The sequence below is a fragment of the Poecilia reticulata genome, chromosome 7, assembly GCF_904066995.2.
Source record: "Poecilia reticulata chromosome 7, P_reticulata-male-v2, whole genome shotgun sequence".
Lineage (NCBI taxonomy): Eukaryota > Metazoa > Chordata > Actinopteri > Cyprinodontiformes > Poeciliidae > Poecilia > Poecilia reticulata.
Genome location: NC_088836.1, coordinates 10,915,796 through 10,940,411, shown reverse-complemented (window position 1 = coordinate 10,940,411; position 24,616 = coordinate 10,915,796). Strand labels below are relative to the sequence as shown.

At 39.9% G+C, this 24,616-nt stretch overlaps 1 protein-coding gene across 2 annotated transcripts in view; it reads right to left on the bottom strand.

Moving 5' to 3' along the window:
* Window positions 1–19: 19 nt before the first annotated feature.
* Window positions 20–24,616, bottom strand: part of LOC103468032 (piezo-type mechanosensitive ion channel component 2) — a 42,050-nt gene continuing 17,453 nt past the window's right edge. For both annotated transcript variants that reach the window (XM_081608834.1, XM_081608833.1), the window contains 40 exons: window positions 22,161–22,309; window positions 21,897–22,061; window positions 21,398–21,439; window positions 20,705–20,737; window positions 20,375–20,487; window positions 19,907–20,082; window positions 19,273–19,449; window positions 18,636–18,800; window positions 18,246–18,446; window positions 17,948–18,152; window positions 17,117–17,218; window positions 16,862–17,027; window positions 15,695–15,938; window positions 15,463–15,559; window positions 14,531–14,690; window positions 13,963–14,052; window positions 13,730–13,818; window positions 13,276–13,341; window positions 12,443–12,555; window positions 12,186–12,306; window positions 12,034–12,108; window positions 11,749–11,915; window positions 11,433–11,620; window positions 11,158–11,316; window positions 9,798–10,118; window positions 9,424–9,682; window positions 8,635–8,823; window positions 8,343–8,550; window positions 8,099–8,231; window positions 6,906–7,053; window positions 6,600–6,814; window positions 5,727–5,885; window positions 5,459–5,606; window positions 4,636–4,824; window positions 4,394–4,486; window positions 3,794–3,963; window positions 2,822–2,938; window positions 2,165–2,244; window positions 1,764–1,989; window positions 20–1,495 (listed from right to left, as the gene is read on the bottom strand). In XM_081608834.1, coding sequence (XP_081464960.1) covers window positions 1,243–1,495; window positions 1,764–1,989; window positions 2,165–2,244; window positions 2,822–2,938; window positions 3,794–3,963; window positions 4,394–4,486; window positions 4,636–4,824; window positions 5,459–5,606; window positions 5,727–5,885; window positions 6,600–6,814; window positions 6,906–7,053; window positions 8,099–8,231; window positions 8,343–8,550; window positions 8,635–8,823; window positions 9,424–9,682; window positions 9,798–10,118; window positions 11,158–11,316; window positions 11,433–11,620; window positions 11,749–11,915; window positions 12,034–12,108; window positions 12,186–12,306; window positions 12,443–12,555; window positions 13,276–13,341; window positions 13,730–13,818; window positions 13,963–14,052; window positions 14,531–14,690; window positions 15,463–15,559; window positions 15,695–15,938; window positions 16,862–17,027; window positions 17,117–17,218; window positions 17,948–18,152; window positions 18,246–18,446; window positions 18,636–18,800; window positions 19,273–19,449; window positions 19,907–20,082; window positions 20,375–20,487; window positions 20,705–20,737; window positions 21,398–21,439; window positions 21,897–22,061; window positions 22,161–22,309 — 6,171 coding nt within the window. In that variant the 3' untranslated portion in view covers window positions 20–1,242. The remainder of the gene's footprint in view (window positions 1,496–1,763; window positions 1,990–2,164; window positions 2,245–2,821; window positions 2,939–3,793; window positions 3,964–4,393; window positions 4,487–4,635; window positions 4,825–5,458; window positions 5,607–5,726; window positions 5,886–6,599; window positions 6,815–6,905; window positions 7,054–8,098; window positions 8,232–8,342; window positions 8,551–8,634; window positions 8,824–9,423; window positions 9,683–9,797; window positions 10,119–11,157; window positions 11,317–11,432; window positions 11,621–11,748; window positions 11,916–12,033; window positions 12,109–12,185; window positions 12,307–12,442; window positions 12,556–13,275; window positions 13,342–13,729; window positions 13,819–13,962; window positions 14,053–14,530; window positions 14,691–15,462; window positions 15,560–15,694; window positions 15,939–16,861; window positions 17,028–17,116; window positions 17,219–17,947; window positions 18,153–18,245; window positions 18,447–18,635; window positions 18,801–19,272; window positions 19,450–19,906; window positions 20,083–20,374; window positions 20,488–20,704; window positions 20,738–21,397; window positions 21,440–21,896; window positions 22,062–22,160; window positions 22,310–24,616) is intronic.

Below are 24,616 nucleotides of genomic sequence, written 5' to 3'. Positions count from 1 at the left end.
TCTCGGGTTTTCAGTTGGTGCCTAAAGTCAAGAGGTGCAGAATGAGATGCTGAGAAATTTTTGTGTAACAAGTTTTGGTATTTAATATTTAATGAGTGTATATGGACATGTACAGAAATGTATTTACAGAGGCATGAGTGCTTTAATACATTCACTTGTCCAAGTTTGGTGTTTAACATGAGAAGGATCTGCAATAAATACCATCAAATCCTGAACCCAAAACCATCAGACACACATGCACTGCAAAGTAAACTGTATGTCAGGAACTCTTGACCGATTATTAAGTTGCACAGACAATTGTTAAATGTGTAATTTGGTTCTGTTGTGAATGCCTGGTTAAAGTCTGACTTGTTCTGTAACATCTCTGACTATTTTCCCCTACTGTTCCAGTAGGTCTAACTTTCTCCAGAGTTTTATTAAGCATGAATGAGAAGAAAATTGAGGAGTTGGGAAAAATCCAGCTATTGAAGGTTTCAAGTCAAAATTAAAAATCTTAGTTCACACTTTGCATCAGTTTTGTTAGTTTGAGTTTTGTCAGTAAAGTCAGTTAAATATTAACATAGATCATTTTATTCCATGTAAGCTATATTGGTGTAAATGTACAACTCAGGTTAACTGGACATAAGGAATACTTTATTCTTATAACATCTGCCCTTAACTGGTATGGCTCATGTATCTAAATTATATAATTTCCCCCACATAACACTTTAGCATGGAAGCAGTGTTTTTAATCTTACTAAAATAAAACAAATGTACATTTTATTTTGTGTGAACCAGGAAGATAAGTGCAACAATCATGGCCTACATTCATCTATGTGTCCATTACACCAATTATAGACTGAAACACAAAACATGTCTTTTTTTTTTGTTTTGCTTTAGCCTACTTCAAAAACTTCTACATCAGTTCAGCTGAAATTTAACAAAGACCTAAATATTAGAGCAAAGAATATTCCACAATACAAGACTACAATAATTTTGATTGTTAGTCTTTTTGTTGGGAAAGGATTGAAGTCCTTATAGAAAAAAATTATCAGGACTTTGAGAACAATCTTTTCTGTATTAAGAGCTATTTTTGCTTTTCTACATGTACAAGTTGGAAAACCTGAAGAAAAGATAAGTCTAGCTGCATAGTGTGCTTGGTGGTTCTTACTACTAAAACTACTGTCTTTGCTCCACCCTAAGACTACCTAAAAATGAGCACTTTCAACCCTAGTAACAGAGGCTGGGTGGGCGTTCTGAGTCCTAGCTGTCTTTCTCTCTGGTCATCTTGATCATGGTCTCTGGCGATCGGTAGAGGAAGATGAGTTTCTCGAACAGCGTCTCCTCCAGCTCCATCTCTCCGGTCTCCCGCACCACGAAGATGTCCGTGCACAGCTTCAGGACTCTGTCCACGCAGGGCAGCTCCTCAAACATGATGGAGCGAGAGATCCCGTTGAAGAACTCCCGGACGAACTTACCGATGACGAGAACCACCGACATGTACAGGCCGACAATTCTGCAGCCAACAAAGAAACGAAAACACTTCAAATTAAGAATCACATGTCATTGTGCTTTGTCTGTTCTAAATCAAAACAACTGCAATATTATTTATCAAAAACGGTTTGAATTATTCAATCAGCCAAAATAAAGAATCTGGTTAGTTGTTAATGTGCTGCATGATTAATAATACAAATAAACATTGACCAGATTATATTACTGAATGTCGGTATATTTTTCGGTGAGTCCCACATCTTTTTTCTTTTTTTTTTGTTTTTGCTACATACCCATGTCCGGCCAGAAAGCCCAGACTTGAAGGGCTGACCTTGTCATTGAACACCACAATCTCGATGTTGTGGCATTTCTGTTCGCCGGAGGTGAGAACCGAGGAGCACTCCTCTACCACCCACCACTGACCCGCCTCCTTGTCCGACGTGCCTTTGACCTGCTGGAGCTTGATGGACATGGGCCGGAAAAAGGCGAGTCCACGGAGGTCCGAGCGCTCGGATGAGTCTGAGGGAAACGTGCCGAGGAGAAAGTCAAGTTCTAGATTCATACCAGATAACTATCAAAATAAAGTATTGCACCAATCATGTGTTGGCCTAAATCGTAAACTTAAGCAACATTCTCAGGGGCAAGTTATCGTTCAGAAATGACCTCTAACCCCTCTCAGTGCACGGTTGCTTACCTACTGACATCCTGGTTGCCATTTTGGATTCTAGTCCTTTGGGACCTCGTATGTATTTTGGCAGAAGAGAATGAATTATCCTTCAGGAAAGAAGACACAAATAAACACCTTTATTAATAAGTATTTAGCTTATTTACTTTGGGTCAACATCATTAGCTTTTTCTTCTTTTGGTCTTTCCTTTGGTTTGTTATTTTGTTTGTATTTCCTTTGGATTCCTCTAAACCACCTTGTTGCTGAAAATGTGCTATACAAATAAAATTACCTTTACCTTTTTTTTTGATTCACATGAACTGTCTTTGTCTGCCTGTATCTATAGATATCTTATTATGATGCGTTGAATTTGGCTTTTTGCAGATAAGTCGGTATAATTAATCATCATAATGTAAAGAAGTTTTGGGCTGTACATAACCGATCCAATCTGGTTGTGTCCATGTTTTGCAATCTAACCACAGTAAGAAAAACATCTAAAGTAGTGAAGTGAAATGAAATGGAGTTTTGCTGGTTTCATTGCTCTATTGAAGCAACATTAAAGCTGGATGGAGTGTCAGGATAATATAAAAGCACCTCAGGCTTGTAAAGTTTCACTTCAGAACAGCAGTGAAGAGGGTAAAAAGCACGTGAAGTCCAGCTGGTTGTGCCGTTATAGAGGGACTCACACAGGTTTGTTGCTGTTGCCTTTGAGCATTTGGACAATCCCGTCCCTCAACGCCATGTCCTCAAACTTCACCGTGTGTTCTCCCACCGCCTCGACATTCATTGATATGGACGCATTCCTGAGGAGGAGAGCAACACAAGCAGCAAACAATAATTATCTGTGAGGTTATGCAGTTTGGTAACATAAGATGCCACGTTTATGAACACCTTCAACACCAATTGATGTTGATTTTAATTCACACAGCCCCACTTGTCTCCTTTAAATCATACCGGTGCCTACTCAGACACAGCCTACAGAAGACGTATTTAGATTTTATAACTAATAGTTTACTCAGAGGGAACATTTGCTTTGCCGTGGTAATTAAAGGCACAGAAACACAGCAAAGAAACAAAAATATAGACGTAGACAATCAAACATTAATCATTACGGTTAAGTGCAAATTATGAGTTTTGCATGTAGTTAATAAATTTACTTGAATATTATGCGATCCGGCCGTCCGCAAAGGTTTAAAGTTCTGTATAAAAATGGCAAATCTATGCCAGAAAAAATGTTTTTTGGATATGATGATGGGGGGTTTAAGGCATCCACTAAACAATTTCATTTTTACACATCAGTGTTATATGACATTTGTTGTTGTATTGGGCATTAAAGGGTTAAAAATAGTTTGATCTGGACCGAAAAGTATTTGTGTAAGAGAGAGTTGCTGGACACTATTCCTGGCATTACCAATTTTAAACAGTTTTAGTTTTTTTGTGGAAAAACTGGAATAGAAAGATGATGACACAAAATGAGGAAATTGAGTCAAAACTGCAACACTCATCAAAACAGAACTGGTACAAAACCATGCTATGTGTTTAATATGGAGGGTTATTTTGCCACCATAAGCTCTAGTTCGGTAAATCCAGGCATTTGCAAATGAAATACAAATACACATAGCGGGAAAAAGCAACCGAGTGTATTTGCGCGGTCGAACCTGAGCAGTGTCCAGCGTAAACTCATGTATATGTGAGAAGAGTTGCTCAGTTCCTCGATCATTGCTGCTCGACTGGCGGGGCTGATGGTCCAAAGCAGACTGGCATCACTCTTGATTTTAGCGGCGACAATGTCCTCGGCTTCATAGTTCATCAGGAACTGCATGGCACCCTGGAACGCACAGCGAGAGCGAACGGACTTACACCTTCTAATGGGTCTCAAATAAATGTCTGACACTTGAAATGTCTCAATTTTATTTAAAAAAAATAAATAAATCAGTCACTGTTAATTTTCAACGTAGACAATCAAATCCTCATCTAAGTCCTTCAAATGCATTTATGGTTTGATTTGTGCATCGATTCTCACCTCAAACAGGATTAATATTGTCTAGACAAATGTGCTGAATATCTAAATAAATATTAGATCTGTTTTTTTAATTGTTTAGAATATGTTTTTTTCAATGTTAATCACAAAAAAGTAAAAACGAATGGTACGTTGTGTTGGTTATAGTCCGTTTTCTACTGGTTTGTAGAGTTTTCCTCTGCTCGTCATCCCATGCAGGGGATTTGTTTGACTTTGCAGTAAAGTGAACATGTCTCACTGGATGAGTAGCATAAACTTTTGTGAGTCGGTTGAATCCGGCTTCGGTGTATGCGACCAAGTTCTGCTCCTGAGCGGTCATGGAGAACAGAGGCTGTAAAAAGACACACCAGACAGAGAAAGACATTTATCTACCAACAGTACGTCAAAGTCGATTCACACTTCAAATCAGGCAGTAAAATGATAGCTTCTAAGTCTTTCTGTGCCACAGGAAGAATCTTAGCAGACGGAGCTGGTGCTGACCTCATATCCTGCGATGCTGAGCTGGATGGAGACGTCTAACGGCTGATTGGTCACTCCGACTGCTGACTGGACCAGAGACATGAAGAGGAGTGGGAACCACATGATGCTGATCAGGGCAAAGATTATGAAGCCACCCATCCCATATTTGACCACTTTCTTCTTCTTCTGCCCTGGAGGGTGTGGAAATTTCTGGAAAATTGAAAACAGCTGTTTAGCTTCTCCTTATGTAGATTAAAACTCCTGCAGACTCATAAACTTAAAAATTCATCGCGCTACATGAATCTACTAGAATGCATTTGATCTTTCTTTAAAGAGACAAATAATGTCTAATCACTCCAACTAATTGCTTTATGCACTTTTACTAATAACTTCATATAAGTTTAAATCAGTGCTACCATAGTAACTGTGACCTGCAGTGCCTGAAAAAGTATTCGTACCACAGGAGCTTTTTCACTTTCTGGAATTTTAATGGCAAATTTCAATTAATTTTGTTAGGATTCAGGTGACAGAGCAACGAAAAGCAGAGTGTGATTGTGAAGAGGAAGTTATTTTTAATTTTTAACAATAAAAACCTGATCCATATGGAGTCCATATTTGTTCAACCTCTACGTGAATGCTTTGTAGAAATGCCTTCACTGCGGCTGCAAATCTTTTAATGTGTGTCCATCACGTTTCAGCCTCTAAAATGAACATTTAGAGGCTGAAAGTTTTATCCATTATTCTGTGGAAAATTAGCACAGTTATGCGTTATTTTTTGTTGTTCGATCACACAAAATCCAAATAAATGTACATTTGTGGTTATGGATGCAAGGCACACTCTTACCTTTTCAGACTCTCTCCAGCATTTGAGGATGAATATGTTAGCGTAGATATCTTCAACACAGATCCAGCTGGAGAGAGACAGAGTGGTGTCGGTCCAAACCCAATCCATCACGGCCCTCAGCTCAGTGAGGAAAGGAACCATCCGAAAGCTGAAAGGAGAGAGTCGGGCAGTCATTTGAAAAAGCAAACAAACAAACAAAAAGCAGATATATTTTAAAAGCTACAGTGTTTCTACTTATGCCTGAGGTAACTGCTGAAAGAAATCGTACCCCTGAAAGAGAAAGAGGTTGAGGTAGTTGTAGTTCTTGGTGAGGAAGTTGCCCAGGATGCGGTTTGGGTAGCCGCATTTGATCTGATAGGCAGACAGTCCGAAGTAGATGCACTTCACAAAATACCAAAGCTGAGCAATCGGGTTACTGTTGAACCTCCTGGAGCAGACAGAGATGAGCAGAGACATCAACCATCTGAACGCCATCTTTTTATTGCCAAGCGACAGATTCACTGCCTGAGTTTATTATGACAGAAAATAAACAGACTCAGGTGTCATAAAAACCCTTTCATAAAAAAAGTGTTATTTATGTCAGTCCAGCCCCTTCCTCTCTTTGCTTTTAAAGTTGTGTCTTTCTTCAGGAGTTTATAAATTCTTAAAGCGATACAAACCCAATCTGTACTTCTCAGGTGATTAGCTTACAGGGATAACTATAATGCTTAAAATGATTGAATATATATATATATATATATATATATATATATATATATATATATATATATATATATATATATATATATATATATATATATATACTTTTTTTCTACATGGTGGAATTTGAACACCTTATCTTCAACAAAATAAAAGTTGGAAGCATGAGTTGGAATGTACTGTGGATTTCCTCGTTGTCTCATTATAAATAAAATCTCTAATATACACACACACACCCTCTAATATTTGGTGAAATGTCCCTTAGTGAAGCATAACGTTTGTCAAGTTTCTTTCATAACTGAATAAATATTAGGCTTAAAACTGGTTGATTTTCAGCTTTTAAACATAGTCCACAACTTTACGCCCAGGCTAAGTTTACGGTGAAGGTTAGTTGGCTTCATCCCAGTAAATCGGTTTGAAGAGAGAAAAAAAAAGCTTTGACCTCTCTGTGACTCCGGGGAGGATGAAGAACATCCAGAAGTGTATGCCGAACACCAGCACAACCTGGAAAACACATTTCCCCAGCAGAGACTTCTTCAGGTACAGGGCGCGGTCGACAATCATGGTGCCAAACTGGATGAGCAGCATGACCAGAAAGGCCTCGGGAACCTGGTCTTCTGACAGAGTCTCTGAGATGTCCACAGAGGAAGAGTATTTCTAAAGAGGAGACAGAAACTGGGTGATGTTCCACACAGAATTCTGTGTAATCCTAACCGCATACGGTAGAAAGTTGTGCTTATGTGTGTACCCCAAACGCCCCGTATCCATATATGGTCACGATGAAATTGACGACATCAATAAGAAACATCAGGGCGTAGACGTCACACACGGGGCTGTAGTCAGGGTGGATGATGTCGTAGAAGAACTGCCTGATGGGGAGATAGATGTGAAGAGCTCTGAAATAGAGAGAGAGACAGAGAGAGAAAGAGAGAACGTCACACTTTGCTCTGCTCCAAACACTGCCTCGCAAAAATAAGTACATATTTAGGAAAATTCAGTCAAAGTACCTCAAACATATTTTGGTGGGTTTCAAATAACAGACCTAGATTGTGAGTAGGAAGTAGAAATAAAGTTTTCAAATATTTTTAAAATAAAAATCTGAAAAGTGTGGTCCGTCCCTGTTCATCTTCCTGCTATCTCAGCTTCCCTGTCCATCTTAATACCCACAGCATGATGCTGCCATCACCATGTTTGGTAAGGAGGATTGTGTCTTCATGTTGAGGTCCCATGTTAGTTTTCATCCATGCATTGAAAAACAAAACAAAAACAAAGGTCAAATCCAATCATGGCGCCCTATTCCACATGTAAAAATTCATGTTGAAATTAAAGGAACTGGTACACTCTGTGTACTGGTATCAAACTAAAATCAAATGAATGCAAATGCTTGCGACACCTTTCAGATTTTTATTAGTAAATAAATGTGAAGATATTGCATCATTTTTGATAAACTGAATAATGAAGAGCTACTTTGGTTTCCCCCAGAAAACCTGCTAAGCCTGGTGGTTGGGCACTAGGGCAGTCATTCATCCAGCAGCCTGTTGTGTTTTTTGAGTTAAAAAATGTTTAAAGTTGACAGAAAATTTTAAATATCACTCAATAATTCTGTGCTATTGAAAGATTGGAAGATTAACGCCTGAACACCAACTGTAAAGTCTTAAAAAAGGCAAACATTTTAAAAAGGCTTAAATAAATAAGCAATGCTTAGCCTGGTGGGGGCACAAGTAAAGCCTGGTGGCCCGCCAGGCTAATAATACACTGGGGGAAATCCTCCAATCACATAAACTTCTACTAACATGCATTAAGATATGTTGTTGTAACGTCACCAAATTCTGAGCAGGTCATAAAATAAAAGCAGTAATTCAATGCGACTAAACCTCCGGACTATAAATAGCGAACAAAGTGAAAATATCTTTTGAAAAGCCCCAGAGAGAAACAACGCACACTTCTATGCAGGTGGTTTTGGCCTGCAGCATCGTCTCTCTGATATGCTGTCTGATCCTCTGCTTCCTGGACAGAGGAGCAGTGCGACGCTGCGCCCGCTTCTTCTTGCTGTGCTGCCTCTTTGGTTTCTCCTCTCCAATGCAAAAAAAAAAAAAAAGAAACAATCAAAGAAAACTTACATTAATAAACCTGTAAATGTGTTGGTGGTAAGAGGCAGCTCACAGGCAAAACGTACGTTTCTCACCAACAGATTCTTCAGAATCATTTTGCTTGTGTCTGCAGAATATGGAGGTGGTGGAGGCCTGAATGGGGAGGAACTTCAGCCGGCGCAACGATTTCTCCTTGCACCCCGTCTTATCCACTCCGGTCATCTTCTTCTTGTCCACTTTCTTCTTCAGCTTCTTGAAGAAGTCAGGCATCTCCACCTCCTTGTTGTCCCACAGCCCGTGACACTGCAGGAGAGGCATGAGAACTACCCAGCTCAACCGGCGTCGGCGCTGTCAGACGAGGCTGTTTAAGCAAACAGACGGACTCACCTTCAGAATAGAGCGGTGGAAGAACAGAGCGAGCAGCTGGATGAGGTCAAACAGGACGTAGCCATCTTTCTTTTCCACCCCGATGATGTTTGGCAGGGCAAAGGGCCGGTCTGCGTTGATTCCTCTGTAAGCAGAAGTGGTCCAGGGGAAGAAACCGAACTGGAAAAAGTACTTCACTACGACTGTAAGCTGGGACAGAGAAAAGAGACGAATCCAAACGGGTTGTTATTAGCCTATTAAAGGCAGAATTTCAGGAATAGTGACAAACAAACAACCATCTTCAATGCATTTTATTTGAGAGAGCGACGCAAAGCAGAGGATAACTGTGGAATAGAAGTTATTTATTTTCAACCAAATACAACCTAGTAGCAGAAATTGTCTTCAGAAAAAATATTTGAAGTAAATAAGAGTCTGTCTGTGTGTCATTTAATCACAGCATAATTACACAGCATGTGTGAAGACCTCAGCAGTTTGATAGAGAACATTGCAGAACAAACAACACAGAAAATCAAGAAATGCAATCAAGTATCAATCTCAATTAAAATTTATGTCACAATTATGCTCTGCTTTGTGTTGGTTTATCACATGAAATCCCAATAAAACACATTGAAGTTTGCGGTAAAGTGAAAAAAGGCACCGAATGCTAATTTTAAAGTCAAATTTACTAATATATCATGAAGGTCAAAGTACTCACTTTCTGACATTTCTAATTAAAGAACATGAAACAAAAGCTATTTATCACAAGAGGGGAAAATTATGAACATGTTCACAGCCGATGCACCAACTTACCTCCGTGTAGATTATAGCTGTCATCCAGAAGCGTTTGGTCGGCCGCGGCACCGACAGCATGGCCCAGAGGAATATCAGAATGGGTAGGATGAGCGAGAGGAACGACGCCGACACGATGTGGTTGAGGATGATGACAAAGTAGCACAGCATCTCCGACTTGGACACCATGGTGTTGTAGAGAGCGAAGAGCAGCTTCACCGGCCGCGGCAGCGTCTTGAAAAACTTATCAGACTCCGAGATCTCGTCGTTTTCAAACATGCTGCGGGGCGGGGTGAAACGGAGGCAGGAGAAACGACAAAGTTATGTAACAGACAGGCAAAAGGTTTGATTTTGACTCTAATTTGCTTTTGACTGGTTGTTGTGCGCGTACTGACTTGTTCAGCAGCAGCTCGCTGGCTGTGAGGTTCCTGGTTTCCTGAGTCAGAGGCACCGGAGACTCTGAGAGGTCGAGACTTTTTTCTTCCTCGCTCTGTTGGTCAGTCATTGAGGCACACTCCACGTATCTGGGGTATTCGCCCTCTTCTGTCTGTTGCACTTTTTCATCCGCCTCATCTTTCTCCAGGTCTGGATGATCTTGTTGATCGTCTCCATCTTCTATATTTTGATCCCGATCTGACGTTTCACTAACCTCTTCGTCCTTCTCAACGTCCTCATCTTCTTTTGGGTCGTCGTACTGACGGTCATCATCCTCTTGGCTTTAGAAAAAAATAAGAAGAAAAACCAAACTTTCAACCAAGTCACAACAATAAGACAGAGTATTAGGGCCATACTAAGAAAATTGTAAATAAATAAATAAATTACGGGACCAAATTGATCAAATTAAGAAATATTACGAGAATAAAGTTATAGAATTTTGAAAATAAAGTAATAGCATTAGGAGAATAAAGTAGGAAGAGAATGAAGCCATAATAACATGAAACTAAAAGTGCAAAATTACATTAATAAAGTCGTAACACTATGACTTTATTCTTGTAATTTCATTTTTTAAATGTTCTTAGCATGGCCCTAATACTCTGTCATACTTATGATTAAGTTAGTTCTGAATTAAAATAAGAAGTACAATATAATTGATAAACCAACAAACAAACCAAACATTTCCTTATGGACAGATGACCCAGAGTAGCTATTTTTTATTTTTTTATTCTGCTTTCTTTCATGCATAATGACAATAAGATGAATTCTGATTCTGATCATTGATTTTTGCTTTATTATAGTTTACCCTGTGGGAACGCTTGTAAAGATTTTTAGTTTTGTAAGATTTTGAAATGCTGATGAAATCCATAAATAAATCTGGAGATCTCCCAAATATATTAAAGCTTATACTTCCCTTAACTCTTGCTAAATCGAGAGGCGATGTGATAAGTTTAAAACAGGGGTGTCAAACTCCAGTCCTGAAGGGCCGCTGTCCTGCAGTTTTTAGATGTGCCACAGTTACAAAACACCTGAATCAAATGGCTTAATTACCTCCTTCTTGTGTAGGTAAGTTCTCCAGAGCCTTGCTAATGACCTAATTATTCTATTCAGGTGTGGTGCAGCAGAGGCACATCTAAAAGTCGCAGGACACCAGCCCTCAAGGACTGGAGTTTGACACCCCTGGTTTAAAAGGTGTAAAATAAAGGGGGGACTTTGTACCCCCTTTATTTTACACGGATGCTTCTGCACTATTTTTTATTACAGTTTGCATCGTAGTTGTACTTCGACTGAAGTGCGTATCCAACATTCCTGTTCCTTCACCTCTGTGGCAGAGTATCAGTCTCAAAGGAGCTCTGGTCAATGTTTGCCTCTTTTATCAGCCTCCGTCGGAGCAGGGAAGCAGGCGGGACGGCGGGAGGCTCATCCAGCTCCTCTTGCGTTGGCTGTCGGGAGCCCAGCATCGTCTCATCTGTCATACAGCTGAAGGAGATCAGGAACCAAGTGGGATTAGACTGAGACTTTCTTCTTCTTCTTTTTTTAGTTTTCAAAATTGCAAGAACAAGAGAAGTGAATTAAGACTATGTCCAGAGGTCTACCTGTCAAAGCTGCTGCCCGCAGAGGCCAGGCTCTTCAGTTTCACATAGACGTGACGTGAGGAGACAACGGGAGGCGGGGTCGGAGGAGGAGAGAGCGCGTCCAGACCTTCCTCAGACGACAACGTGTTTTGACGGGATATCCAGGTTTCGTAAAACTGCTTCACGCTCTCCTGACTCACTTCTTTTCCCTGCAGAGATGCACACAGAGTTGGTTCTTCCGTTTTACAGCACTAAGTTTGAAGTTAGGTAGCTTCCAGGTGGGACGGAAATGTTTTCTCACTTTTACAGTCTCCAGGTTAATGTTTTGTCAGCTCACCTTCTTTTGCTGCTGGTTGAGCAGTGCTCGCTCCAATCGCAGCACTTTGGAAATGTCCAGGCTGTCTTTGCAGAAATCGTTCAGGCTGTCCGTCAAATCGTCGAGCAGAGACTGCAGAAACATCCAGCTGAACTTCAGTGTGTTCAGGACGCGCTGCAGGATGTTTTCTGCAGGACGTGAATGAGACGTGGACGTGATTCGGTGCGATTTGACTATCCACTGTTTGAACTTAATAACAGCGTTATGTAGAAACACCACACCAATGCCCCTCACAGTTGAGCTCACCTCTTTCTTCTTCTCCCTCTTCCGCCACAGTGCTCGCATCAAGTTCATCTTCACTGGAATCAGCTCTGTCTATGCCTGAAAAAATATCCAGTTTTTATCTCTATTTTTTTTTATCCTGTCTTTTGGTTATTGTGAAATTTTTTTTGTCTCACCCTGCTGCTTCTGCAGTTCTGTCTTGGCCCTCTTCTTCTCCTCTTTCTTTATATTTTTCTTTTCTTTCTTTAAATCCTTCAGAGCCGATTTGGAGCTGGTAGTCCAGGCGTTGTATGCCCACTGGAACATAAACACGTATGTCACTGAGATACTTTATGTTTTCTTTCATCAGAAAAATGATCCGCTTATCTGAAGGTGTGTGACAGCCTGGAAAAAATAAATAAATTTAACTTATCATTTTGCTTTATCTGTTTACCTGAAAAGCTGATTTCTTCTTTGGTGGTTCCTCTCCTTCCTTCACATCTGTAACTTCTTCTTCTTCCTCCTCGCTGTCGCTCTCAAACAGGTGGTAGCCGCAGTTGTTCTCCACTGTGTTCAATACCAAAGTCAGAACTATCATTAAGCAGGGGAAGACTCTCTGAATAAAGAAACCTAACAAAAAAGAAGCTGCTTTGATGCAAAAACAAAACTCCATATGTATTTTTTATTTTAAGATTCGGGCTAATAAGGAAATAAGAAAGGAAAGATATTTGAGAATTTCACAATGTATTTTACAAAAAATATGCAAACCCTTTCATTTTGTTCACATTTTGCCACATCCTTTAATGTTTTTTTTACATATTTTGTTGGAGTTTTATATGAGAGACGAATGAAAAGTAGAAGATAATTATGAAGTTGAAAGAAAAAAAATCATATTTTTGCTGCATCTGACATCTTTTCTTCCAGGATTTTCCTGTGAACTCTGACCGGTTTCCCTTCTCCCTCCTGAAGAAAAGCACCCCGCAGCATGATGCTGCCACAACCATGTTTCACTATATAAAAACAGAACTTCTTTCAACAACAACTTTCTGCTTCCCACTCATCAGTAAAGGTCACTCTGTTTACCAATTAGGTGACTTTTGAGTGTTGCATTGGATTTTCTTTAGTGGTATCAAACTTTCCTCATACTTAGCAAGTTTTATTGCATTGTCTCACATAAAACCGCGAAAAAATTATGTAAAATGTACTGAAATTATGGTTAAGTCTGTGGCTGTAAAGTGGCAAAATGTGAAAACGTTCAGGAGGTTTCTGATGGATTTCGCTGCTCACCTCCAGGCCGAGAGACCCAAGGCTTCCACCATTTTCCTGCATCTTTCTTTTCGTTCTCCTCATCGCCTGCAAATAAACAACCATTCTGGTTATTTGCTTAAATTTTACGAGCAAGAGTAAAAACAGATGATCAAAATGAAACAAAGCAAATCACCATACTCTAAACCTCAGTAACACACTCTGATTTTGCTGCATTTGCATTGCCTGGAATAAATTGTGGGAACAGTCAAGCAATTTAAAAAAAAGTCCAGTTTTGAACCAATATAAAAGATTTTACTGATCAGTTTTTAAAATTTCTTTTTGGATTTAGCAAAAAAATAAAATGATCTACTTAATTGACTCATCTGACGCCCACTGGATCTAATATGGATATAGATATTTCCAGTAGACTTTATCCCCATGGTAACATAGACAGCTATCCTCTTACAGGCTAAAACATGTAAGCGTCCAGCACCTGATGCCGTCTGCTCTGGACCTGCTGGCGGTTCCGCTCTGTCCGACGCAGCAGGCGGAGGCTTCTGCTTGGATTTAATCTTCTCCATCCTACAGAGAGTGGGAAAAAAAGTTTATACCTCCTCGTTACTCTTTCACGAGAAGATAAAAATGGAAGTGGAGAGGAAATAAGCCAGTCATCATCATATACTGCATCCATTAACTGACTGATAGACTTTTCCTGTTCAGGCTTACTGTCTCTTGAGTGCCTCCACAGATTTCTTCTCCATCTCCAATCTGGCTGCAACCAGCTTCTTCACTTTGGCCTCAAACAGCTCAGCGCCCCTTAGAGAGATAAACAGAAATTAACACCAATCAACTGTTGTTGGCGTCATTTACTTGTGTATGTGTGGGGTTTTCTTTTTTTACTGGCTTAGAAGATTATTGTGAATTTTTAATAGTTATTTCTATACCCTTTTAGAGGGAAAATAGCTGGTTTTCTGAGGTTCACACATTGATGAATCATATTTCTGATTTAGATTAATTTAGTTAACACACACAGTTAATTATATTTTGTTTCACTTTTTTTTCATCAGGTGTTACATTATCAGTAATTATTTAGTTGCATCTTTCAAAGGGGACCAGCAAACTGTCGTAATTACTTATATATTAACACGCTGCTTACAAAAAAAAAGGAAAGGCAGACTTTTTAATATAAACATCATAATGAACCTAAAGTACCTATTAAAGTATCAAGCGCCTCTCGTATGCTTAAACGTCGCAAATGTCTCCATAAAAGTTCATTAATAACTGGAAGTCAGACCTCGATGCCAATATCTTAGCGGACTTGAGATCCGACACCACGTAGAGGAAATAGTAGCTGAGGAAGACCCTCCTCTGTGCCAGCAGCACGGTGAAGCATATCGCATCCCAGACGATGCCGGCCTCGCCCTCTGGCAGCTCACACTCATCCGTAGGCTCAGCTGAGATGCACAGAGACAGAAATTGTCTTTTACAGATCAAACTGCGAACGTCGTCTCAAGGCACAAACAGACTCAATTCGTAACCAAAATGTGTGTAAAGTACAGTTGTATGTAATGAAGTGTAATATAGGAGGCTGGCTTGTCGGATTAGAAGCACTTTTTTTTTAAAAGAACAACAGTCAAGCTTCTCGTTAAAAGTCTGTTTTATTTTAAAAGTTAAAATATCCCAAGCTATTTTTGTGGTGAATATGTCAAACAAAAATGTCTGATATATTTTGTACGACTCACTGATTGTTCCACGTTAGAAAACTGCGTGGAAGTGCGGGGAAACACTTGTTAAAACATTGGATTTTTCTAACACAAACACAATATTTATACAGCAAAACTTATTTAAACTTAATGAATTGACAGAGTACAATGTTTTAAAAATGCTTAAATGTGTGTACAAAGCGCACGTTTTCATTGGCTGGGAAAAAAAAAACACATCAAAGGTACAGGAAAAATAAATGGTGGTGGCAGCAACAGACTTTACACCGGGGTGAAAGTTTACTTTCCAAAGGAAAGAGACCTGACACACACCCAGGCCCACCGATACAGAGGACCACCAAAGTACCGGCAGGGTGTGTGATGCACCACTTTCTGCTTGTCTAACACATTAAATCTCAATAAAATACAGTTTGCAACATAAAAAAATATGGGGAAAAAAAAAACGGCTATGAAAATATGAGCAGGTCACTGTACTTGTTAATGTGTAAATACTGCAAACACTTACGAACATTGTAGCCTTTGATGGTGCAGAACATGCTGAAGGCCTGAATTAACCAGCAGCTGTTCTTCAACAGGCTGTCCAGGTACGCACAAGCGCCAAGCTGAAGGAAACAAATAAATGGGTCAAAAACCCAGTTGACAAATCCGGGAACAAGGAGCTGCATGTCTGAAGTCATTCGGTGCCGTACTGTTTTTCAAAGATGGAGCCCTTGTGTTTCTGCCTTGTTGCCACTTACAGACAGGAGGTTCTTCATGGCGATCACAAAGCAGGTGTAGGCGATGAGCCAGTCCCACAGGCGAAGGATGTATCTGACAGGCTGCATCAGGACGCTGCTGCCGAACAGCATAAAGTAAAAACAGGCCACCAGGTAGCCGAGGCAGAAGATGTTGATCCGTGTGGTGCCTGTGATGAAGATGAGGCAGAGGACCAACCAGAAGAAGTAGCTGTAAACAAACACCTTCACCATGTCCAGGTAGGACCTGGGGACAAAACACACACACACACATATGTTTTCCATTTGAAAAAAGCCATAAAGGTGTCATTAGATTATCTAAAATTGATCACAAGTATCCTAAAAAAATAAAATGCTCACGTTCAGTGTCACACATTCAAATGTTAGTTAAGTTACATCTGCATAAATCGGCCAGGATGCATCACCGGAATTTCGATAAGCTCCTAGGAGAAAATCTCTACAACCAAACAGGACAAAAATCACCACAAAAAATCCTACATGGACAAATAATTAAATAAAGCAATACTACTAAAAGCGTTTGAAAAATTAAAGTCAAAATGAGAGGATTGTTGTCAAATGCAAAACACAAAAAACATTTTATATTCTAATCGAAGCACAAAAATAAAGCACAAGAACTGAAACGCACAATAAACATGTTTATTTTTGTATTTTGCCAACCACGATAATTAGTAACTGTGTTTGATACTGTTTATGTACTGCTGTGCTAAAAAAAAAAAGAAGAGTAAAATCTAAATCTACTGTGGAGCAATGAAGGCAACTTTCTGCAAATAAAGTTGTCAGCATACAGTGCCAGGAAACATTTATTATCACCCTGGTAACGGTGTGCAAATAAGTCTGAAGCCTCCGAGCTCCATGAACATTCAACAAACTGAAAAGTGTCACTAAGCTGCAGCAAAGAGTTGTTAGAAAGTCTCAGATTCAACCTTTAGATACTTTCTGCTAACCAGCTGTTGTCAAGTTAGATGAAGAAGACGGCAAAGCAACACTTTGATTCCATATTGGTGGCGAAACATAATGTCAAAGTTAAGAAAAGGCACACACAAAATATATTAAAATCATTCCAACTTGATTTTGCTTTAGCTAATAACTGACATCATGAGACGTCATTCTGAAAAGATTCGCAAAACGTCATAAAATAACAACACCGACCTGCAGTGAAGGAAGTTGTCTACTGGAATGAACTGGTTGAAGGAACACGGATCCAAATTGCGGCTGATCTCCACGTTGTCTCCAGCCAGAAGTCGCACAGCGGCTCGGTTCTCCTCCATGAAAACCTGCCACTGCAGAGACGAGCAGAGCAGCAGGAGGTGGTCGTCTGCAGGGAGAAGGACGGAGACGGAGGTCAGAGTTTGTGCGTAGAAACGCAGGAGCAAGTAAAGAAACGAGAAGCAAAGATCCACTCACAGAAGATGAAGGAAGGATTGGGTCTCATTGCAAAGTCTGGCAGGTAGAACCACTTTATGACATTAGAGTTCAAAGGTTGAACTGCAGTTCTCCAGGGGTAATCTGCCAGAACATGCAGGAAGAAATCGATTCAATTATGGCTGATGTAACGACATGCATAAAATTATGTCAGAGTAAAAGAAAACCGATGATCTCCTGAAATGTTTCAAATGTAATGCTGGTGTACCTTAGGGTTCAGCACTGGGTCCTCTGTGTTTCAGTCTGTGTATCTCTGGGTTTCTTAGTTTCTCCACTTCATGTAATGTTATAGGTGTACAGTTTCATGTTTTATGTGTGCAACTAAAGTTGATAAAACTCTGCGCTGTTTTAAAAGTCTGTAAACATAAACCCAGATTCAGATGATGGTGGCAGGAAAACGACTGCCAGCGCTAAGAACTATAAACATGTAGGTGCAACAATGGGTTCACAGTTTACTTTTTAAACATGTGTTTTTAAAGTTTGCATTTTAGACACATAAGTAGTAGTGCAACTGCTTGATTTCTTTAATTATTTGATTCTTGTTTTAAACCATAACCTGACAGAAAATAAGGATAAAAATCAAACTGTTTGGCTAAATCCAGAATATTTATAAGACAAACTAAAGCACTAAAGCACTGTCTCCTTTACAATGGATATTTTTACACTTTCAAATTCAGATTTTTTATTTTATTTTTTTTCCCCCCCTAAAACCACAGCAGACATGTTTTTTACTCTATCGTGTTTGAAAACAGGTGTCCAAGAGCTGGATAAAAACCAAAGCTAATTCAAATCAAACCGAACACATTTGCGTACCGACGCAGAGAGCAGGAGGGATGCCGATGCAGAGCAGGTACTGGAACACCATGAGCCCAGCTGTAAAGCAGCAGTATTTGGGCCAAGCCTCTCCTATGGCCTTCCTGCGGCGGCGCGACAACACGGCTAGCAAAGCACCGGAATGAAGCAAAGCGTAGAAGTCCATCCTCTGACCAATCACGTTCACCGCAATGATCAAACTGATCTGAGAAATAAGTGTGAACACAGTGAAAGGAGTCAGAGATGTTCAGGTAAGTGAAGACAGCAAAAGGCACTTTAGAAACTTCACCAGCAGCACCTCCAGTCCAAATTTGTAGAAGCCAAAGTTGATGAAGTATTTGACGCAGGGCAGGACGCCGTGGTCCAGGTGCTGCCTTGTGATGAACTGGAAGATGATGCTGAAGGGAGGAGGCTTCAGGTCGTTACGGAGACGAAAGTAGAGCTGGTGACGATGGACAGTCGCCTCGAAAACAAGCAACCCGAGTACCATCAAATGGTTCTACAACGTGGACGAAACAACCCAAATCCGCCAAAAGAAACTTTAATTTTTAAGAAAATACATTAGAAATTGTTGATCCTTTCTGCTTTTGAAAACATATTGGCATTAATATATATATTTTTCTTTGTTTGTTTAACTTTAAGTTAGCAAAACATTAAGGGATTTAGCAGAAAGCAGATTTCATCGTACCCTGAGGCAGGGCAGGATTCTCCCCTCGCACTTCCGCAGAGCTCCGCACCAGTAGACCGGGTCGACGGGTTCGACGTAGAGAACGGACCTCATGAGCAGCTCCATCAGGTTTCCCCTCAAATCTGCTCCATTGTCCAGCCCAGAACTGTTGGAGGCCAGTAAGCCCTGCAACCCCAAGATCGAGTTCGAAAAGGTATAGCAAGAAAAATATTAAGACACAAAACAGCTGATTTTGTTGAAGGAGTTTACCTTGACTTTTTTTTTTTTGCAAGAATAACGATTATCTTGGTACAACATACTTGGAATTTTATGTATTCTTGTTCTGATTATCACTGTCATATATTACAATTTAGTAAACAGATCAAATAAATAAAAATTTAAAAAAGGAAAAATGCAGAAAACACATCGAAAGGCAAAAGGTTTTAAACTGGTCGTGAAAATTTGACTCAAGAGTCACATCTCCAGGCTTTCTGAAGCTCCATGTTTTCCTTGAGAAAATACACAGATGAAATAAAACAATTCAATCTTAACATTAAATCCTCACAAAATAGGATTCTGATCCGTGCCCAATTGAAAGAAAAGAAAGTGGACGAGAAAGACCGAAGTGAACCTGAAACCTGGCGTGAGGTGAACTCACAGCGGTGCAGTTGGAGGAGTAATCCAGAGGTTTGATCACTTTGAGCTGGTAAAACATCTTGCAGACCACCATGACGCAGGCCCACACCGCCGAGACGCTGGAGGCCAGCGGGCGCAGCCGTGGGAACGGGAGCGCAAACACCCACAGGACCAGGAACAGGAAGTTCATCAGGGAAACCTATGAAAATGAAATCCATCAAATCAATGTTTTTTTGTTGTTGTTGTTTTTTCCACAGCTACAAACTTCGATTTCGCTTAGATTTTATATGATAGATCAAGAAAAGTGGCGCATTTAAGTCTACGCAGTTGGGTAAATGATGATTAAGTAAAGCTTTTCCTACAAATTTAAACCTGAAAAGTGTGGAGTGCATTTGCATCTAGTCTCCTTTGTGAAGATTCTCCAAAATGAAATTCAGAGGAACCAGTTGTGTTTACATCCAGTTCACAATTATTCAGCACTTTTGTTGGCCTGTCATGTAAAATCTCAACATAAAACATTAAGATTTGTAATTGAGACGGGATAAAATTACAAAATGTGAAGGCATTAAAACATTAGAGCTGTTTCTGAACTGAGCAGATAGATTTTGACCAAAACTGGAAACAATCCACACTGACGAGCCGAACATCCATCCAACCTCTTGAAGGGACACCCAGATGATCCCAGAAGACACGATCTTTAGGCTGTGGAGCTCCAGGACTCTCCAGCTCAGCTCCTGGACCCGGCGGAGTAAAGACACCGCCTGGATGATGAGCAGGCTCGCCCGGTCCACGATCATCACCCACTTGTCCTCCGGGCTGCTCGGCACAGCTTCTGACGGAGAAACGGATCGCAGACGGAGCCGTTCGAGACGATTTGTATGCATGAAGTCCAAAACGCGCTACGAGAGACATTTTGTCCTGGCTCGTTTTCAGGCCATAAAATATAAATTACAATAAATTACCGTATTAAACCAGCTATTAAGGAGTTCAGAGAGACCTGATAAATAAAGCCGACTGCAGCTCTGGCAGCTGATATATGCTTAAAGAAAAGAATGCCGCTGGAAACTCTGACCCGACAAAAATAATTTTTAAGTAGATTTTTTTTAATACAGCACAGTATTTACCTTCTTCTGCTGCCTCCTGCTGCTCCTCTGCTGCTTTCTCAGAGGGCGTCTGGACTCCGATGTTGTCCAGAGTTTCCTGACTTCTGCTGTTACCTGTCTGCTCCTTCACAAGCCTGTCCAAACCCAGAGCATGTGCACTTAGAGAAACACATTTCCTCTCAACACATTGGGGTATCCGGCAAAGTTTAGGCAATCATGTATTTATTTAGGTAGTTAAGCAGTAGTAACTCCTTGGTAGGAACTGACAAAATGAAATATTGTACATTCAAAAGGATTTAAAAGATAAATTAATCCAGAAGTCAAAAGTCAGGATCTGAAGGAAAGTCTTACCTCTTCTGAAACTTTTCGATGTTTTCTTTAATGCTGGGAAGGAAATGACAGCATCTCATTAAATGATGCCAAAATGACCTCAATGTTTTTGTTAATTTCGTGAATCATTTCTGAAAATTATGCAGTATTCATTCATTCTACAGTCACAAATAGGTTCTAATCAGTGAATTCAGAACTGAACCACATTTTCTCAAAAGCCTCTCGTCGGAACAATTTTTTTTTTCAATCAAAGGACGTCCCTTTATAACTCGGCTTTGAGAGATTGAAAGTGTAAAGCAAAAGGTGCAAGTAACAAAAAAAAACAACATTATTTAAAAAAAAAAAGGGGTATGATTAAAATTTAGAACATTACTGCCATAAACATTTTAAAGTTGTAGACTCCAAAGACAGCAACGTTTGTTTGACCTGACTGGTCATAAAGAAATCTACTGCTACACATTATTTTTCGGAGGTTTTGTGGACTTTTGGCTTTTATTTGCAGCAATCAGACGGGAAATAAGAGGAGAGAAAAGGGAGGAGCTGTCAAAGCAGCAAACAACTTCAGGTTGGGAATCAAACTCTGGATGTCGGCAGCCTGCTCTACCGCTTCACCAGCAGCTCCTCCGGCTTTTATGCCAGACATGAAAAACATCATACAAATTATGATTCTTAAGTACAGCAAGACATGTAGGAGGAAATTAAGAAGGTTCTTACAAGTCTGCAATCATATTGACTGAATTCTTGAGTTCTTCCTGTCTGGAGGAGAGATAACAGGACGTTAGATAAACCCAGAGCATGAAGCGGTCAGACTGATCAAAGAAGATGGTTTGGCCTAGCTGGTTACATGCATTACATTTACCTGGTTACCTCATGATTGTAAAATTCAAAAAGAAATGACTATAGTAGCACGTGTAAAATGTTTTCATGTTTGTTTTTATGTGTGTTTGTCTACGATGTCCAGATCTTCCATAGTTTAGTTTTGGACCATTTCAGAAGAGTTTTTTTTATTATTATTATTTCATACAACAGCCACCAATCAGAGTTAAAAGAGCAAAGGAGGAAGCCAATATTCAAGAAAAACATTTTTGGAAAACCTTCCAAAAAGCTCATTGAATTATTGTTCAAGATTAGAAGAGAGTCTGGTTCTTCAATGATCTTAAAGCATTTGCGCCGTTCGGTGTGTAGCTTAAACTGCGACCTATTCCCGTCTCACCTGCTAGTCTCCCGTACAGGTACGTTTTCCAGGTCAGTTAGAGCGAGGAAGTCAGAGTTGAAGTAATGCAGCTGGAGGATACAAGCCAGCAGGAAGGCAGCAGGAAGCAGAATACGAGCAAACAGCTCCACTGTGCTGTACCTCTCCAGACCCAGGTCACGTAGTCTGGGGCCCAAAGAGGGAGATGAATTTTTTTTTAAATTAAATGTTATCATAATTATCCAGGTTCCCATACAAGTGCTTTAAAAAAAAAGTGAGACTCACCCTTCCTCTGACATGCCCATGATCTGTCTGAACAGGGCAGAAACACTCCTAAACTGATACATGTAGACGGCAATCAGCACCAGCATGGAGTAACCCACCACCACCGCCCAGAACGTCTTCAGAACCCGACGCCAAATATCGTACCGGATCTGAGGGAAGAGAAAAGTAAACCAAGAGAGAAAAGCATTTGTTTTCCTGGCTATCAATGTTGATAAATATTGACATTATGACATTTTTCTTACACTTACCACATATTTGTCTCTACAACGTGGCTTGAAAAAGTGTGACTAGCCCTCTACTACTTATGGGATTAGCATTTTGGGAGCCATGGATCAACACTAGGTAGTGATTCATGTGTCTTTAGCCACTTCTTCAACGAATGACGTTGAAGTGGAAACGACATAATACAAACTTTTTGTGTTATTTTTGTTTTTTGCAAATAAAAATCTCAAAAGTGTGGCATGCAGAGTTTGCAGCTGCAATTTCCATAAGCGGAGGCTCTCAGTATCAAGGAATAGACGTCTCAGATTTAAGTGAAAATAAAAAAAACATCTATTTACTTTCCTCCTCCTTTATCAATCAATCAATCAATCAATCAATCAATCAATCAATCAATCAATCAATCAATCAATCAATCAATCCTTTTTATTTAGACACAATTATGGTCCATAAACAGACAGAACAAGAACAATAAAAAATTAAAAAATATATAATAAAATAATCAATCACTGATATATAAACTAATACGGCAGTGATTCCACAAACTGGAGAAGAACCTCACTGAGCTTTGAACAGGATTTGTCAAAGTCTGAATGATGCTGTTTGCAGAGTCTGGTAATCTACACATACATCTGTGCATAATGTGCATAATGTGCATAATGTTTCGAAGCCCAGCAGCGCAGGTTGGTACATTGACATCCACCAACATCAGACTGGCACTACTCCATCGGGGCACCCTAAGCAGCATCCTCATACCATCATGTATTCATACTGCTTTTCCTGTAACGCCGCCACAGGTGGGCTGTAAAGCATACTGTACATTGGAGTACAGTATGCTTTAAAAGTGCAATTTTGACAGATGCTGAGCACATGGAGAAATTCCGAAGGAGAATATTAGCTTGTACATATTGAGTACAACACTGCCTGTAAATGTCTCTATCATCAGACAGGTCAGCCGAGATGTAAAGTCCCAAATATTTGACCTCATCAGTGACCTGGAAGATGCTGGCAGACAGGGTGAAGTCAGGAAAAGATAATTTAGTGTCTTCTTTGCTCTTGACAATCATGATGTTGCTCTTTTTTGCATTATATTTAATATCATGCTGTAACCCATACTGAGAGCAAACGCTTAACAGTTGCTGCAGACCAGCACTATATGGACAGAATATCACAATATCGTCAGCGTACATCAGGTGGTTGATGGTTTGATTACCAACCCGACAACCAGTCCTACATTGATTCAGCAGCTTAGATAAATCCTTCATATACAAGTTAAAAAGGCAAGGAGATAAAAACAGAGCCTTCTCCAAAACTTTTGATAAGGTGTTGGCCAGAGCTATGAGCTGATACTTGTCTTTGCTATTTATTTTACCAGCCTTATCTTTTACAGTAGGCACTAAAATCACAGACAACATAGAGTTTGGTAAAATGCCATGAATTGGGAGCCATTTTATGGCCTTTACTTTGTGTAAGTTCATAAAAATAAAAATACCAATTTTAAAGTTTGTGGCCTTAATGTCACAAAAGTGTGAAAATAGTTCGAGGGGTGATTGTTTAGCTTGAAAGCACAGTAAGTGCATATAAGTGCAGAGCTCACGGGCTTCCTGTGAGGAAACACACGAGAACATCATAAATGATCATTCTGCCGGCGCTTCCCCCTCTGTGTGAGTATGTAAAACACCAGGTTGCTGCTGATGTTGTTCAAATAGAGAAACAACATTGTCTCATGTAATCTCCACAGCCATTAAGGCCTTCCAGTAAGTGCCCGCTGTCTCTCTAAATGGTCAGCAGAAACATAATAGGGGGAAGGAAAACCAGTAAAACAAAGGCAAAAAAAAAAAAGGTTGCGTATGAGCTTGACGGTCATAATCGATACTTTTAGCTGAAAAACAGCAGAGAAGATTGGTTCAGAGGCTGCGTGTGTGTGTGTGTGTGTGTGTGTGTGTGTGTGTGTGTGTGTGTGTGTGTGTGTGTGTGTGTGTGTGTGTGTGTGTGTGTGTGTGTGTGTGTGTGTGTGTGTGTGTGTGTGTTTCTTCAGAAATTAAAACTAGATGATTTACTGATGTTAGTTCAGATGTCTGTTTAAGTTTAAAACTAAAAGCACCGCGACTTGATGTCTTTATTGGCTGCTACAGGTTCACATTTCCCTTAATGCAGCATTTCCATCTTTTAACTAATCAATTTTGTGTAGATTCAATTAATCTGTCCAAATATAGTAGTCTATTTAACTCAGATGC